The sequence below is a fragment of the Podospora anserina genome, chromosome 7, assembly GCF_000226545.1.
Source record: "Podospora anserina S mat+ genomic DNA chromosome 7, supercontig 1".
NCBI lineage: Eukaryota > Fungi > Ascomycota > Sordariomycetes > Sordariales > Podosporaceae > Podospora > Podospora anserina.
In genome coordinates, this window is record NW_001914854.1 from 1,576,399 (window position 1) to 1,593,254 (window position 16,856).

General features: G+C 53.6%; 5 protein-coding genes across 5 annotated transcripts; 2 read left to right on the plus strand and 3 right to left on the minus strand.

Moving 5' to 3' along the window:
- Positions 1-2,847: 2,847 nt before the first annotated feature.
- PODANS_7_6380 (uncharacterized protein) lies at positions 2,848-4,732 on the minus strand (the record flags this gene model as incomplete). Its single annotated transcript, XM_001907959.1, has 2 exons — positions 2,848-3,399; positions 3,461-4,732. 2 exons carry the CDS (start codon positions 4,730-4,732, stop codon positions 2,848-2,850), a joined length of 1,824 nt encoding a protein of 607 aa, XP_001907994.1.
- Positions 4,733-5,934: 1,202 nt separating this feature from the next.
- On the minus strand, positions 5,935-6,730 carry PODANS_7_6390 (uncharacterized protein; the record flags this gene model as incomplete). The annotated part of the gene is made up of 3 exons (XM_001907960.1): positions 5,935-6,072; positions 6,133-6,666; positions 6,725-6,730. The coding sequence occupies 3 exons, from the start codon at positions 6,728-6,730 to the stop codon at positions 5,935-5,937; spliced, it is 678 nt and encodes a 225-aa protein (XP_001907995.1).
- Positions 6,731-7,516: 786 nt separating this feature from the next.
- Positions 7,517-10,369, plus strand: PODANS_7_6400 (uncharacterized protein; the record flags this gene model as incomplete). Its single annotated transcript, XM_001907961.1, has 1 exon — positions 7,517-10,369. One exon carries the CDS (start codon positions 7,517-7,519, stop codon positions 10,367-10,369), a length of 2,853 nt encoding a protein of 950 aa, XP_001907996.1.
- Positions 10,370-11,235: 866 nt separating this feature from the next.
- Positions 11,236-12,828, minus strand: PODANS_7_6410 (uncharacterized protein; the record flags this gene model as incomplete). The annotated part of the gene is made up of 1 exon (XM_001907962.1): positions 11,236-12,828. A coding segment is annotated over one exon (1,593 nt), but the record flags the coding sequence as incomplete, so codon positions are not given.
- A 1,024-nt stretch (positions 12,829-13,852) lies between these two features.
- PODANS_7_6420 (uncharacterized protein) lies at positions 13,853-15,937 on the plus strand (the record flags this gene model as incomplete). The annotated part of the gene is made up of 3 exons (XM_001907963.1): positions 13,853-14,916; positions 15,002-15,107; positions 15,173-15,937. 3 exons carry the CDS (start codon positions 13,853-13,855, stop codon positions 15,935-15,937), a joined length of 1,935 nt encoding a protein of 644 aa, XP_001907998.1.
- Positions 15,938-16,856: the final 919 nt, after the last annotated feature.

Here is a 16,856-nt window from a genome sequence, read left to right on the forward strand (position 1 = left end):
AGGGGTACCTTCCGGTCTTGGTCTCTCTCTCCTCACGCATAACATTTGTTAAAGAACATGGCGTGCTCAGGTAGCATTCTGGGGATAGTCAAGATAGTTAGCCTTCATGAGAGAGGTAAGGTACACTGAGGAATAGTATGGGAATGGCGTCTTTGTAGCTTCAGAATACCATGTTTATCTCCCAAGACCAGGTGGGCTGTTGAAATTGGTGAATCTCTTCAACTTTCCCAAACTTCAGCTTCAGTCATTTTCTCCTGGAGCCCGAAGGAGGACCCCTGCAGGCCATGCCCGGCACACTTGACCCCTTTGGGAAACCCCCATCTTCCGTTTCAACGGCGCTAAGTTTCGCCTTGGATTCCACTCCAGTTTGATGTCGAAGGCGACCCGAATTCTAGAAACAGAGGGGCGATTCTGTAAAGAGGAGTAGTTGCCGCTGATTCATCACTGAGAACAAGCACATCACCAACCAAGTCTGACTGCATCGGAACCACATACCATGGGCATCTCGTCCTTCGTAACAGAGGACGTTGTGGAGTCGGGGATGAAACGTGGTGACAACTGTGCCATGTGCAGGCGTTTTTAACACCCGGGGAATTTGTCCCACCACAACCACCACCCAACAGCGCGGTATGCACCCACGTTGCATCGTTCGATAACCTTGGTGTAAACCACAGACACGCTTTGACCTTTTGTGACCGAGATACAGCCCCAGTTCTTTCTTCCATTCGCCAGCATTATCGTCTTAACTCCTCGCACCTTTAATGTTGCAGCCATGAGGGCCCGTGCGTCTCGATATCAAGACCAATCATCATGAAGTCGTGGAAGAAGGACGGCAGGACACTTGAACGTCGTCTGATGGCCAAGATAAACAATTGGGATTGTTTCGACGGGAGATCTTCCCATGAAATTATTGTCACACTTGATTCTGCGGTCGAAGATGCAGCCGATCTCTGTGCAGCCTACTATCAGAACGTCAGTTTCACGACTTTATACTTTAACTCTACCTACCCTATTCACGGCATGCCATATACGCATAGAGTAAAGAACTTACCGGTGTTCAGAGATCATATCTATCCATTCCTCCCGTGGTCTGGGTCTGTCCTATTTCAAGATCCAAGCTATTTGGTTGGCATGGTGTGAATTTAAGCATGTAAGGTAAGGTACTTAAGAAAAACCTCACTGCTGTAGCTGCTTGCGGCAACAAAGAAAGGGGAGCAAAAGGGGAAAATATATCAACACCAAAACTGCTCCCATGACCAAGTATCACAAGAACAAAGAACTCATCACGGAGCCGAGCTTACCATGGAAAGTACTAGGTTATGGTCATTATGTCCTGAACAAATATACTCACGCATGAACAACCTCAGGTCAACAAGCCACTATGACAGCTCACCTCTTCATCCCCCTCCTCACCATGTCCTCCCCCACCCCCTATTGCAACACCTGTTAAAGATCACCCCCCGAAGTAATCCTCCTCCCCTGCACCAACAGCTCCCAAACAACCTACTGCTCCCGCCTCTGCGAAGAAGCAGACCTAGCCACCCACCAAACCGAATGTGACCAACCACCCTCCCCTCTATCACCCCTACACCATCACCACCACCAAGATCTACCCTCCATCCCAGAAGAAGAAAACCCCTTCATCCCCTCCCACCCCCTCCCCCTCCGCATAGGAACCCCTCACACCCGCCTCCTAAGCAACAAATACCTCCACAACCTGCCCCAACAAGACGTCTTCACCATCCTAATAGACACCTACCGCCTCCACCTCCACGAACAGTTCAAATACGGCGGTCCCGACAATAACACACCAACAAAACCTCGCCACCACAACACACCTCAACCACCCGGCCCAGATACCACCACGCTCATCACCCACTTCATCACCCTCGCCTCCTGCCGTCTAAAGCCCAACCCCCTCCTCCCACCCTGGTGGTCACCCACCAGCCTCAGCACCCTCCTCGACCTAGCCTCCGGTAACCTAACCACCTCCACCACCGCCCTCCTCCCCGACCTCCCCCCAGAAACAAAGGATTGGCCCAACCTCACCACCCGCCCAGCAATGTCGAAAGAGGAGCTTCGTTCTCACTACTATTATTCTCATAGTCAAAAACAACCATCAACATGAAGCCGAAAATGACAACATCCAGGACGTCAGCAAACCGCCGGGCAGAAACAAACCGAATAGTATCAAAAGGGGCGACTTCATCCTCCAGCTCCGCTACCTGGCCCAGGTCATCTACGGCTGCCCAACCACAGGCGGCATCTCCTTCAAACCCACCATTGCCCTGCTGGCAGAAATCGAAAAGAGAAAAGGCTGGGTGGAAGACAGGCGGTTTTGGGAGTACTTACGGTCTTGAGGTCTTTGACCATATCATGACCTAGGACATGACATTACAAATGCCCCTGCCGTGTAAATCTGTCAGAATTCCAAAAAAAACTGAATATAGCTCAACAGCTCTATCACACCCAAGAGTAAAAAACAACTTTAGCAATCACACCTTCACAAGGGTCACCCAAACGGCACACACATAATATGTTCATACCTAACAAAACGAAGCACATCCCCCTTCATCATCTACATGCCTTCCGTTTTCGCTAAGATTATCAAAAAAAATAAAAACATTCGCGTCTTCACTCTCCCATCCCAAAGACCCATTTTCTTTGCTTCAATAACAACCCTTCATGTGTCTTCTACCCTCTCAAATCCCCATCACGGCCCTCCTGTGGCCCCATTACACTTTCAGCCATGCAACTTCCTTCACCCTTCAGCTCCATCCGATCACTTCTTCACCTCTCAAAAACACCCCTCCTCTGTGGATGCCACCACCGCCGTCGGGTATTCTCCTAAGACTTGACCAGCGGCGGGTTAGAACCCATCGCCGGTTCGGCCAACGGCGGTGCCGGCTCCGTCAAATCCGGGACCTCAACATCTGATCGAGTCCCATCAACAACCACCGCATCCTTCGTGCCGTTACCCTCTACCGAGTTCACCACAGCCTGACTCGACGCCTCCTCAACAGAACCCTCAATTGCCGTCGGTGTAAAGTCCGCTTCCGCTTCTAGTTTAGCAGGGTCACGGCCGTGTCCAAAATTACTGGCCGAGATACCAACCGCGGGCGTGTTTCCTTCAGCAATCTTGGCTTTCGTCTCATTGATAATCTTTTCTGCCTCGCTGAGCTTGCCCGAGGCAGACGCACTGTCCCCCTCGACGCCAATCTCCTTGCTGGATTGCTGGTCGAGAGTGCCCTGCTTGTCAAAGCGGACGATCATACAAGAGAGGTTGTCAGTACTGAAGCGAGCAAGAGCGTGGTCAACAAGTTGTTTCGCTGCCGCGCCGGGGTCCATCGTGTTGCGGACAAGGTCGACAGCCTCTTGATCTGAGGCAACGTCCCACAACTGCAGGATATACGTTAGCATACATGGTACATGCAGGGCAGGATTAGACCTATAAACTTACCCCATCACAAGCAATAATGATAAACTCATCTTCATTTGGCTGCAAAACAGTCTCCGTAGTGTACGGGTGCCCTGTCACCAACTCCTTCATGTATGTGTCGCCCAACGCCCGAGTGACAGCAAGGACACCGTTCACGCGGTTGTTCAATATGAGGCCACCTGCTGCCGAGATGCGCTTGCCCTCATGCTCATCACTGCCCTTGTGGTCATAGGATAGCCGCATAGCCTTGCCCGCCCGACAGAGAACGATACGGGCGTCGCCGACGTTGGCGGTATAGAGAACACGCTGCCTCTTGGAAGCATCTTTTAACCTTGCATGCGCAGCTTCAGGGGCCGCTAATGACGGGGCGCTCTCCCCAGTCTTCGCCTCCTCCGCGGCCTTTGCCAACGCAGGTGCAATGGCCTGAGAACCAGTCACCGAGGCGTTGCTCGGGACCCGGTCTTCCCAACGAAGCACAGCGATGGCGGCGGTACAACCGCTGTTCTTGACTGGCAAGTTTGCCAGCTGCTGATCAACAGCAGTGAATGTTTGGTCGAGCAGCTCGGGTATCGGCGAGTTTGGATTCTTTTTGATGATGTCTTCGAGGATAAGATGAAGCTTCTTTCCGCACCAGTCGGCAGCAAACGTGCCGGCATGCCCGTCGAAAATCGCAAAGTACCCATTGTCCGTCTCTACCATGTCGCTGCCACCAGCCACATCGGCATCGCCCGAGGACTTTGACGACTTGGAATCTGTACCGAGAGCCGGGGCTGGCGTACAGAGAAAGTTGTACAGGAATGCATGGGTGTCCTCCATCGTCCGCCTGCATCTCTTGTTGCGATCCTCCCAAACACCGACTTTGAAGGTAGATCGAGGGCCGGGGAGCGACGAGCCGGCGGCGTTGTTGTGCTGGCCCTGGGGCACGGCGAGTGCTTGATCTTTCTTGCCTAACTCTTCCAGAAGAGCCTGGTCCGTATTCTTAGAGTTAGCACCCGCATCGCTGTTGCTGCCCTTCCCAGACTGAGTGAAGAGAGTATTCTTCGCCTGGGCTATGAGGTTGCTGGCTTTGGCGCTCACCCCGCTGCTCCGGCGCTTCTTCTGCTCAGCCGAGCTGCCCGCGCTGGGAGGACTGCCATTGCCACTCCGCCTCTCGCCGCTCGCAGCCTGTTCGGTGGATTTGGTAGGCGATGGTGTAGCGCGGCCGGCGTCGTCCTTGTCCGGGGAAGGAGACTTGCTGCCAGCCTTGCTGCTCGAGTCCGCGATGCCGCTGTCTGACTTGGAACTGCCAAACATCCTCAGCAGGCCTCCCTGGGAGAGACTGCGTAGTTTGCTGCCTGCCAGATTGGATGTTTTAACGAAATAGGGGGCTTGAAAGAAGATGGCCCCAGACGTGATCGAGGGATTCAACCGGGAGCAGTGGAACTCGGTGCGCTTCGGTGTATGGACTTGGAAATAGGCGCTTGCGTGGCGGTGGTGGTGAAGATGTGCGAGTTGATCCAATGGGCCACGAGGTGAGACAGGATGGCAGTGATGGGCAAGAAGACAGGAGGGACAGGAAGATCGTTGGTGGGTTGGTGCCTGGGTTGTCTGAGGGGTCTTGTGATGGGAGGTGTCCTGGGATGATGTAATGGCCCAAAGCTGCGGCGGCTGTTCTGGGTAGGTGCAGATGGCAAGGACTGCGGGAGTTGTGGGAAAGTGTGGAATCAGTTGGAGACGACGAGAGAATACGGTACGGTACGGTACGGTATGATGCTGTGTCTGACAGCGGGTCAACTCTCAGGAGGCCAGGCCGGTGTCGATCTGCCCGGCTGTGAGGCTTTGTCACGCCTGTCTCTGCGGTCCGTGGTTGTGTCGGTGGGTGTTGCTTGCAGGCGTAGCTGGGCGTCAGCGGCACGAAAGTGGGGTGATGGGAATCGATAGGCTGGGCACTAACGACCCTTGTCTCCCAAGGTTGCCAAGATGTCAGGGTTGTTGGACAAGGCAGCCCGTGAGGTTCTTGGGCTACTTTGATGTTTTGACGATGTTCAGGTATAGGTAGGCAATAGATGGATGGTAGCAGAAGCTGTCAAATGTGTCTTCAAGGCTGTTTTCAATAATTGCAACTAGGAAGCAGTGGTGGGGTGTACGCTGATGTAATGTTACATACACCCCAGATGAGCGTGAACAAAAGAACCGAGCTCTTGGGGACACCCATAGTAAACCCATAGATCATCTAAACTACCACTTCATAGTCCTGCTCCCAAAAATGTACATGCCTACACTTGTCATAAATCATCCGCCGCTTGGAAAGAATACCAGTGCGCCTTCCAGGTTGTTTAACAGAAAAGCAGAAACAGACGAGCCGGAAGAGGGTTTATATCATCCCCAGCCCCCATTAACGGCCTTGTAAACTTGGTGACTGCCCATAGAAAGCCGAACAGTTTCAAGTAGCACTCCAACTCCGTAAGAACCTAAACCCACAAGCCATAACCGGATACAACACCACGCCTCCGCAATCATCGTCTGAGACTGTCCAGCCGGGCTTGTAGGTCGTCGTCCCCGGGATCTGCTCCGCCGCCTCCTCCTCCAACCGCCTGCGCAATCTTGGTCTCCGGCACGGATTGGGACTGGAGACCTGAAGGTGTTTCGCCGAGCTATAATTTGAATTCAATCAGCACGCCAGAAGAAAAGTCTTGGCAGCCACTGGTACTTACTGCTTGGCTCAAGTCTACACCAATCTCCTCCAAGACCTGTTCCACAATCTCATCACCCTCCTCTTCAGCACCGACGTCCATGGCATCATCAATAGCATCGTCCATCATCTCTTGCCTTTGCTCCATGATGTCGTTCTCCCGCTCAAACTCCATGGCGATTCGCTGGAGAGAGGGAAGGTTCATAGTACGGTTCATGCTCCCAAGTGCCATCGTAGCACCCTTCATCGCCTGCATCATCTGCTCGTTCGTGCGGTAGGTCTGGAGGCGGAGGGAGATCTTTTGCAGCTGGCTCTTCATGCCGTAGAACTTGTCAATGTATCGTCTGGTGCGAACCAAATCCTTTGCTTGAATCTTGCAAGCACCCATCTGGCCCTTCTGGGCGCTCTGGCGAATCTGGGCGACGAGAGCCTTCTCCTGCTTCTCCAGCTTGACGCGCTGCTGGTCCAATTCCCTGATCGCCTTGTCGAGGAGTCGCTGGTTCTTGCGCAGACGCTCGGCCGGCGTCATGCGCTTGCCGAAAGCCCATTCTAGGATCTTGAGATGGTCAGTCCTAACTATGCTGAGGTGTAGTGGGGCGGTGCGGGAGACTCACATTCATCTTGCCGCTGTGATTCTCGAATGTGTGCAGAATTAGGTGTTGAGGGACGAAATGCCGGCAGACCTGCTGGGCCGAAGACGTGTGTAGTTGAGTCAATGAAGAAACCAAGAGCAGGCTGCGCCGAAGTTGGTGGTGGTCTTGGTTGTCTTGGAGATGCGCTATCAGTCAAGGCAACGGCCTGTAATCCAGCCGCGGACGCGCAAGCCACTCTGAGGTTTTGAGCCACACCACGCTAAACACGGACGCTCCCAGGGAAGCAAACCCACAGTGACCTCATCCAAACCCAGCTTTTGCCCCGCAAATTGCATGTGTTCATGACCCCAGGACAAGGTCATGGGAGTCTGTATCTCAAGAGGAAGTGCATCGATAATGCAAGGTGGACTCATTTTGGTCAGAATATGGGATAGTGAATACTGTTAGAGTATATCTAGCTTATTTCTGCTCTTCAGACCCTTTGTTCACCTGTTAGCCCGCGCGGAGCAGTATCATGATCTCAAAGTATAGAGCTCCGTATGGAAGAAACGCCCTATCGGTGCTATCAGAAAATGGAATGTTCGGAAGGGCAACAGCCAATCAGAATGTGCCTTTCCTTGCGACGAACGGGAGATTTGCCGCTCCGCTAAAAATCATGCGGACGACGGGGAGCCATGATGAAAAACGTCAACCGAACAATTGCCCGACCTGCCATAGCCTACGGATGTACCCAAACCTTCGTTATGAATTTTGACTAGACTGTCCTGCACACCATCTCCCCTCCACCCTCCCGATACGTGGCACGCTGTCACCATGAGCCAAGAGTACTTTTCGCCAAAGGGCAAGGGTGTCCGGCGGCCCAACGACAATGCCACTCCCGATGCCGATGCTCATCATGAGCCGAATGATGCCGACTCAAATTATGACCGCCCCCCGCGCGCTTCGACCGCGCCCTCGTACATGACTGTAGGGAACGGTTCTTCGGCAAACGCTGCACGACTTCAAGCCATGCTGGAACAAGACTCTGGATACGGTGGCAGCATCGCCGGTGACGACGTCAACTCGTCGCTTTTCAACCCGGCGTCTTCGGGTTGGGACAATGTGATTCACGAAGACCGGCCAATGCGTGGCGGCCATAGCAACGAAGCCGACCGCTCCGCTCAGGCCAGCGCCGTCCATCAGCTCTGGTATAATCAGCACCGAAACACCCTCGGCCGGGCCATCAGCACCGTCGTCGAACTCTTGAGCGACCTGCAACGCTTCAACGAGACATGGCCTGCCCACTACCCCTCAGTCCAGCGGGCTGCCCTCGATTCCCCCTCCCACCCGTCATCGAGACCCGGTTTTCACCAGGCATACTCGACCGCCGGTGATCTGGCAAATGGACCGCAGTTCAACGCCGCTCAGCCGCCCCTCCGGCGAGCTATGACCTCCGTCGAGGACGCCGCCGCCGCCGCCGAGTCCAGCCGAGCCGCCGAGACCAGAACCGTCGCCGAGCCCCGTCTTGTGTCGCCTCAGATAGCCCAGGAATTTTCCGTCTTGAAGTTGGATTTGAAGCTTGGTTCCCTCCACCAGACGGAACTGGTACACTCGCTGGAGAAGAGCTCGGTTGCTGCGTTGCTGGACGGGAAGATTCAGTCCAGTATCAGACATCTACAGGCTCTTCGGGAGCGTATCGAGGACACCTCCAGCAAGGTCTTGGTCACGGGTGATTTGAACGCTGGCAAATCGACATTCTGCAACGCCCTTTTGCGACGAAAGGTTCTCCCCGAAGATCAGCAGCCATGCACGAGCATTTTCTGCGAGGTATTGGATGCGAGGGAAAACTGCGGCATTGAGGAGGTTCACGCTGTACACAGGGATGCTGTTTACAACCGTCACGACGAGGCTACCTACGATGTGTATCCTCTGAAGGACCTCGAGAGAATTGTGATCGACAACACCGTGTACATGCAGTGCAAGGTATATGTCAAGGACGCCAGGTCGATCGATGAATCTTTGCTGAATAACGGTGTGGTTGACATCGCCCTTATCGACGCCCCCGGTCTCAATATGGATACCACCAAGACTACAGCTATTTTTGCACGACAGGAGGAGATTGATGTTGTGGTGTTTGTGGTCTCGGCCATGAACCACTTCACCCAAACGGGTACCGAGTTCATTCGAGCGGCCGCCGCTGAGAAGGCCTATCTGTTCGTCGTTGTCAACCATTTCGACAATATCAGGGACAAGGACCGGTGCCAGAAGCAAATTCTCACCCAAATCCGCGGTCTCAGCCCCGCGACATACAAGGAAGCCGGTGAGCTCGTGCACTTCGTCTCCAGTTCCGCCATCCCAGTAGCACCAAACCCCCCTGGAGGCCCCGGCGGCGGTGGTGGTTCAGGAAGTTCCAGCGGCGGCGGGTTCGGCGATGACCCGGGTGATAATGACCCCAAGGGCAAGGGCAAAGACAAGGAGATGGCCAGAGACTTTTCTGCCCTCGAGCAGTCTTTGCGTAGATTTGTGCTGGAGAAGCGCGCTCGCTCCAAGTTGGCTCCTGCCAAGACATATCTCACCAACATTTTGAACGACGTCAACGTTCTCGCCACTGTCAACACCGAAGTTGCCCAGGCGGAATACGACCGTGTGAACTCGGAGCTGCAGGCGCTGGAGCCCCAGCTTGAGGCTGGCAAGAGGGCCAGGGCAGAGATCAGCGAGCAGGTTGACCGGACCATCGAGGACACTTGCCAGGAGGTCTACGACTACTCTCGCACGACCATCAACTCGGCCATCAACCACGCCGGCGATGATAACCTGGGAATTGAGTACCCCGGTCTCTTCAGCGCCTTCCAGTATGCCGATGATCTCAAGGTTGCCATGCTTTCCCACATTGCCGCCTCGGTCGTCCACTGCGAGGAGAACGCCAGAAAGAAGACGGTTGCTGGTGTCGAGTCGATAAAGAAGCTGGGTATCAAGCATCTGGGGGATGAGTACCAGAACCTCAACTTCAAGTCGGAGGTCATGTTCCAGGGCCGGAAGGATGCTTTGGCTCGCCAGGTGGACATTTCTACCGAGTTCGCGGACTTTGTCGACTTTTCGACGCTGATGCAGAGGGAGGAGAAGGCCGGCATGGCGCTCACGGTGGCGGGTGTGGTTGGTACAACTGTTATCAGTGGGTACAGCCAGGTGAACCTCGCTTTTAGAGCGGCTCAGATTTTGGGGAGTGAGAACTTGAGGAAGTTGATTATTCCGGGTGTTATTGCTGGTGGTGAGTTTTTTCTTTTCTCTCGTGTGACCATTATCAATAAGCTGACATTTTCCACAGCTGCTGCTCTGGCGTTTTATGTCCTCTCTCAGATCCCTCACTCCCTTCCTGCCCGCCTCAGCCAAAAGATTGCCACGCAGCTTGAGGCGATGGATTATGTTCATCAGAACAGCAGCCGGATTTCGGGGAAGGTGAGAAAGGTGTTGCTCATTCCGGCGAATAACCTCAGGGTTGGGCTGCAAAAGTCGGTGGAGCAATTGGGCGCGAGGAGGGATGAGACGGTCAAGGTGAGGAAGGAGAGCAGTGATGCGTTGAGGTATTTTGGGAATCTAGTGCAGAGGAGTGCGCATCAGAGGCAGGTGGTGGAGGGGGTGGATTTGGATGGGCATCCGCCGGGTATGGCGGGGCATCCGGGGTATTGAGGGGGAGTTGTATAGTATGATTGATTGTTGCACATGATGAAGATGGGGCGTTATTTGGCTTGGGGGGCTGGAGGGAAGGGGGAGGGTTGGAAAATTGGAGACTTCCTGAAATGCATACGTGAAAACAGCGAACTGATGGGAGGAGAGAAGGGGGGTGAGGGGGGTATGAGTTATATCACAAGAACCTGAGTTATTTTTCTACGCTCTTTCTTTTTTGTTTTTTTTTTGTTTTTTTGTGGATGAGGATCTCCTACATGATGGCTCTCTTTTGTTGAGTGCGTGTGATGGTTTGTGGATCGGGGGAGAGAAAAATGTCGAGGTTGTGTAGGCAGGCAGGCAGGCAGGCAGGTAGACCAAAACAATCAAATAAGGCCCTCTCCAATTCGATTATTCTCCAGTTTAACAACTGAAGCTTCCCTTTGGTAAACAAACACACAGCTCTTGTGAGTAATACAATGCTTTTCTTTCCTAGTAAGCAAACATCGGAATTCTGGAGTCGGCAAAACACAAAAAGCTCGCTCACATCCACACTTTATTGGATTGTGGTGCCCGGCGCCGAAAACTCCCAGAGGCTTACCACTTGGCCATTTGGCGCAGAGTGTGCTGCTGTCCTTGTTGGTTGGTAGTTGCTGGAAGAAATACAAATACCGTGGTTGTGTTGCTCCTTCCTGTTGTCGTCGACAATAAGGAAGCAAGGTGAGACTTTGGATGATGAACTGGGTGGGTGGTGTCTTCCCCTGTTGTCAAACACAAAACCCGTCAATACAAGGCACCTACTTTAAATGTTTGTACATTTCTCTCATTTCACAGATACATCTATCTACCCTACCCTATCTTACACACTCTCTCCTTACTTGCCCACCCATCTAATTCCTCCCCAACTTCCAACTAGCAATAATATCCTGTATCTGCTCCCACCCAATCACCTCCTGCCTCCCACTCCCATGTTGACTCGCCTCCTGCAACACCACCGTCGGCGCCCCTGACCCCCCGCCCGGGTTGTTCACCAACCCACCAAGCACCTGCTTCGCCACCCTCCTCAGGTCCTTCGGCGTCAACCGGTTGATCTGGCGCGTCATCTCCCTCACTGGGATCTTCCTCCCGTGAACCTGCACCTGTCTTCCCAAATCTTCCAGCTCAACCATCCTGCTCTCCAGGTTCATCAGCAAGCTCGACCGGAGCTGGTTCTTGGCCCGGTTGACCTCTACCTCTCCAAGGCCCGTGTACCCCGAGTCGTGGGTGAGAGCCTGGAGCTCGCGGCACATGACGTGGAGCATGGGGATGGTGCGACCTGGATAACATGAGGCTGCGATGCCGAAGAGACCAGAGTCCTTGTAGGAGTGGTTGAAGGCTATGCAGGACTCTACCCAGCCGTGTTGGTTGAGGACGTTGGTGTACAGACGAGAGTACATGCCCTTTCCTGGGCCGCCGGCGGAGAAGGAGCCGCCGCCGCCAAGAAGGGTTTGAAGAGTGGCCAAGGCAAAGATATCTGGAGAGGAGATGGGAAGGCCTTCGAAGCAGAGGTGGATATGGGAAAATGTGGGGAGATTGGGGTTGATTGGCGGGGGCTGAGTTGGGAGGGTGAGGAAGCCGCCGGTATAGGTAGCTGGACGGTTGAGGTCGGCTTCGGTGATAGGGGTGACTACTGGTCGAAGGATTGAGGATGGGGAAGATGACTGTTGTGGGGCGAGGTTCTTGAGTATCTTGCCAAACAGGCCGGAGGGTTGTTCGGGTTCTGGAGATGTTGGTGGTGTTGAGGCAGCTGAGGAGGCCTCGCTTGACGAGTCAGTGGGAGTGGTTGGTTCTGATACAACCGGTCTTGAACGCTCCATATCACCAAAGTATTTCTGTGCAAGCTCGACGGCCTCGGCGTGAGGAACACCGGCAAAGGCCACTACCATGCGGTCTGGTTGGTAGAAGGCGTCCCTGTAGGCCTGGATAACGTCCTTGTTGATAACGCTCAGCCTCTCCTGAGGGCAGAGCAAGGGGTTCCCTAATGTGTTGTCCTTGAAAGCAGCTGTATGAACCAACTCTGGCAAGATCAGCTCCGGTTTGGACCAAATCTCTCCCACTTCGTACTCGGCCGTCTCGAGTTGTTGACCAATTTCCTCGTCGGTCAATCGGGGGTTTCGGATCGTGTCGGCCAACAGTTCCACGGTGGTAGGAATGGCAGAGTTGAAGGTTGCTGCTTGGTACATCATGGATTCTCTGGAAGAAGCGCATTGGATATTGCCGCCCAGTTGCTCTACTGTCTCCAACATCTCGTCCGCTGATCGTGATCTTGTCGACTTGAAGGCTAGCCTGTCCATGATGTGACTGGCTCCCCGGAGGGAATCGTTCTCGTATCGTGATCCGGCATCGATGTAGACTCCCACTCCCGAGAAGGCATCGGGCAAATCCTCAGAGGCGACTCGAATTCCATTTGGTAGCGTGGTGATCTTGTCGGTTTCTGTTGGGTCCTGCAACCGAGGGATATGTTAGCCATGTATTGCTGGCCTGACTCTGTCATTGCTCTTCGTCTCATCTCACTCTTGTTGCACGTTTATTAGCCTTTGCCTCCCGATGTGCCCTTTCGTATTTCAAGACATGCTCAGTGGCATAGCGCCTTGGGCCGACAGGCGAGTAACTCGGCCTCGCGGGGTGCCATGGCAGATGTGTCTGGTTCAACAGCCTCGTGGGCCGGCAGGATCTGAACATGACTGCGGCGAGTGGTCCGGCAGCAGCAGACCAGGTGACAATCCGGCTTGCGCGAGGCTGAAATATCGAATGCGATCTTCCTGAGGGGGTTGCGCAACTCAACAAGCACCCACCAAGGCAAATCCATCCATGATGTTCTTGAGCTTATCGATAAGATATTCGCAGCAGCACTACGGGTGGGCCTTACGTAAGGCTGCGACTACCCCTGCACCATCACCAGCCTGCAGCTGGCCAAGCACATACACACAGTCAGCAACACAGTGCGCATGGCCCAGCCAAGTAATGTAAAAAGCAGGGTTGATCAAATCATGCGCCGCGCAGAGCAGAGACAAAGCTGCAACGGCTGACCTCGACACCGACTCCTACAACAGACAGATGTCTTGGCTGTTCGACGTCGTGAGGGGACACGACAGGAAGGACGGAAAAATAAACACTGGGATATCAGAAAACCTGGAAGTAAGGTAATTATCCCAGATATTTCTGGAACACTGAGCTACTACTAGACTGTAAGAGTTTCCCATCGGTCCTGCGAGTGTGGCGGCCTGGCCGACCGAAGCGGTTGAACCATACATGGCTGCTGCTGACCTTTCTGCCCTATCAGTCGCGCCTAGGGGAAGCCTAGGCTCTGAACGCCCCCCTCAGCAAAACCCCAAATCTCCCAACCACTAAACCGCGACGTGCTTGTTACGATACCCACCGCAAATTTCACCCCCTTTGACAACGTCTTCCATCCGCCTCGTTTTTCTGCCTCCATGTAAACCTCGGTGCACACTTTGACTTTGCTCAATGTTTACACAACCTGTAGCCTCGCCCACATCCCCGGGGGCTCCGGTATCACCTGGTCCAGTCTCGCCCACAAGGACCAGTCGTCTGAGAGGCCTGAGTTACTTTCGTAATTACACCCAGAACCACCTCCTGTCCCGCGAGCACAGCGCCCACGCCCACGCCCACGCCCACACCAACCAGAGCCACCAACAACACCACCAGGCAAACTCCCCGACTCACAATCCATCCTTGAACTCTCCAGCACTCCCCTCTCCCGGCCTGCCTATCCCCCCTCCCACGTCAGAAGCCAACAGCCATTATAATCATAATAACATCACCAACGCTACTACCAACAACACCCACGGCCACCCCTCGCACACAAGTCGGTCCAATCCCTTCTTGCAGCCCGCCCCGACACTAGCCCAACCCCTCGTCCTCCCACCCTCCACCGCATCGCCAACCTCCTCCGGCCTTTTCCCCGGCGATCCTTTGAATTCTGCCCTCACCGAAAGATCTGGAGGAGTTGGAGGACTTGCCCCTCCCGCCAACACCACCATCATGACCCGGGCTCGTTCCGCCACCGTGGGGGATGCCGTCTTGTCGCCCGACCCAGGAAGCTCGAGCGCCGACATCCTCCCCTCGATCCGATTCAGCGCCTTTCACGACACCCGTGCTACTCGCCCGTCCCTCAAGTTCCCCACCATCTCGCGTACGCTCCCAACTGGCAATGAAGTGATCCGCGTAGGCAGATACTCAGAAAGAGACAACCAGCCCAATATCCCCAGCAACATGCCTTCTGCGGCGCCCGTAGGGTTCAAGAGCAAGGTTGTGAGTCGACGGCACTGCGAGTTCTGGTACGAGGATGGCAAATGGTACATCAAGGACGTTAAGAGTAGTTCTGGCACCTTTCTCAACCACATCCGTCTCAGTCCCCCCGGCACCGAGTCGAAGCCATTTGCGGTGAACGATGGTGATATTGTGCAGCTGGGTATTGACTTCAAGGGCGGGGAGGAAATGATCTTTCGCTGCGTCAAAATGAGGCTTGAACTAAACCGCGGGTGGCAGAATAAACTTAACGCCTTCAAGTAAGTCTCCTCGTACATGTACACCCAGAAATCTGGGCGCCACCCGCTCGAATACTGGCTTCATGTACTGACACTCTGATGCTAGCCTAACCTCACACAAACGCCTTCGAAACATGACGGCTGGCTCGGCCCAAGACTCTTCAGCTCAGTCTTACACCCAGGACTGCTCAATATGTCTGAATAGCATCGCGGTAAGTCTTGGTACCCCTGGGCGGACTCCACTTGGTTAGCCAACAAGGTTCTAACTCTGTTGCAGCCATGCCAATCCTTATTCGTCGCTCCATGTTCCCACACATGGCATTTCAAATGCATCCGAGCCCTGCTCAACTCCCCATCCTACCCCATTTTTATCTGTCCCAACTGCCGCGCAGCCGCCGACCTTGAGGCCGAAGTAGAAGACCCCGAAGAATGGGAGCAGCTGGATTCCGACGAAGGGGCCAAGTCCAACCCTGAAGGGACCTTACTAGCCCCCGCTACCAGCGAAGCCCAACCACGAAAGTCTAGGGAGTCTGTCCGGGCCACCCGACAAGCTACCCTGATTGCGCCGCAGCAACCACCTCTACCAATCCCTGTTCCAGTAATACAAAGCGAAAGTGAATCAGATGTGGTGATGGTGGATGTTCCAGCACAGCAGCAACAGCAACAGGCACCTCCCGTTGCAGAAATCACACTCATCGACACACGAGAGCCAACAACGAGCACAAATGCAAGCCGCCCACCATTTCAACATGCCCAGTCAAGTCCCGTGCCCATTCATCATGCGTCTGGGCACAGGACACCATCTCCTACGGGTCCGTTAATCGCCGGTAACAACGAGGGGCCGATCACGCCGAGGAATGATGCCGGGCCATGGGTCTTTGACGGAAGTGGGCTGAGGCAGAGGGCGGACGGGGGAGGAGCAACGGCTCAGGGTGCGCTACCTGCCACTGACACTGCGAGCTTCGAGCGTGTGATGCAGAGTACTAATGAATTTTCTAGGTTGAATGAGCACATCGCCAGCCAGCAGCAGCAACCAAGTTGACCACGGGTTTTGCCGTCATTAAGAGATTAAGTGGTGTTGCGTTTTGGGGGAGTTCGTTGGAGTTTGGTGTCTCTACTACTCACCGCTACTACATATTTTTGCTGACGGAAACGAAGGCACGACAGCAGGAATGGGGTTGATTCGGTATAAAGCATGTATCTCTCTTTTTTCTTCTTGTCTGTGAAGAGGACAAGAGAGGGAGAAGGAGGGACAGAGAGGGAAACATTGCGAGTGTTTTTTTATTTTTTTGTTTTATCTTTTTATGTTTTATTTTTGTTTTTTTTTTTTGTTTTTTTTGTTTTTTTTGTTTTGTTTTTTTTTGAAATTTGGGCATTAAGAACGGAGTTTTCATATCAATATCTTTTTTTCTGATTGGAGTGGGAAGGGGGAGGGGGGGAAACATTGCAACATTGCAACACAACACACACAGCAGAAGGAATGGGAGGGGGAGGAAGGTGGAAATCTTTGTTTGCTTTTTTCTTGGATGGGAATGGAAACGGATAATTGACTTTTGGTTTTGGTTTTTTCTCTCTCTCACACTCACACACACTCGCAGTCATCAAGTCCCTCCTCTTGTTTTGCTGCTTTTTTGTTTTCATTGCGGTTGTGTTGTTGATGTTTTTTGCTCTAGGATATATTATTCATCGCTGAAGAACTGTTGAATATTTGTTGTTATATCCCTCCTCCCCCCCCCCCCCACCCCCCATTGTACTGATTCATTGCTGGGTGTTCTGGGTGATCGATGCAAGGCACCTAACGGCAGTTGATTGACTAAGAAGCCAGAAAACAAAAAAACAGAACGGCTTGATTTGCTGACATATGGTCGATATGCATGACATAGTCGTATCTCTCTGAAACGAAATCAGCGCCTGTGTAGAACGGCGTGTGTGTTATTCTCAGTACAAGCCAGGGCAAGGAC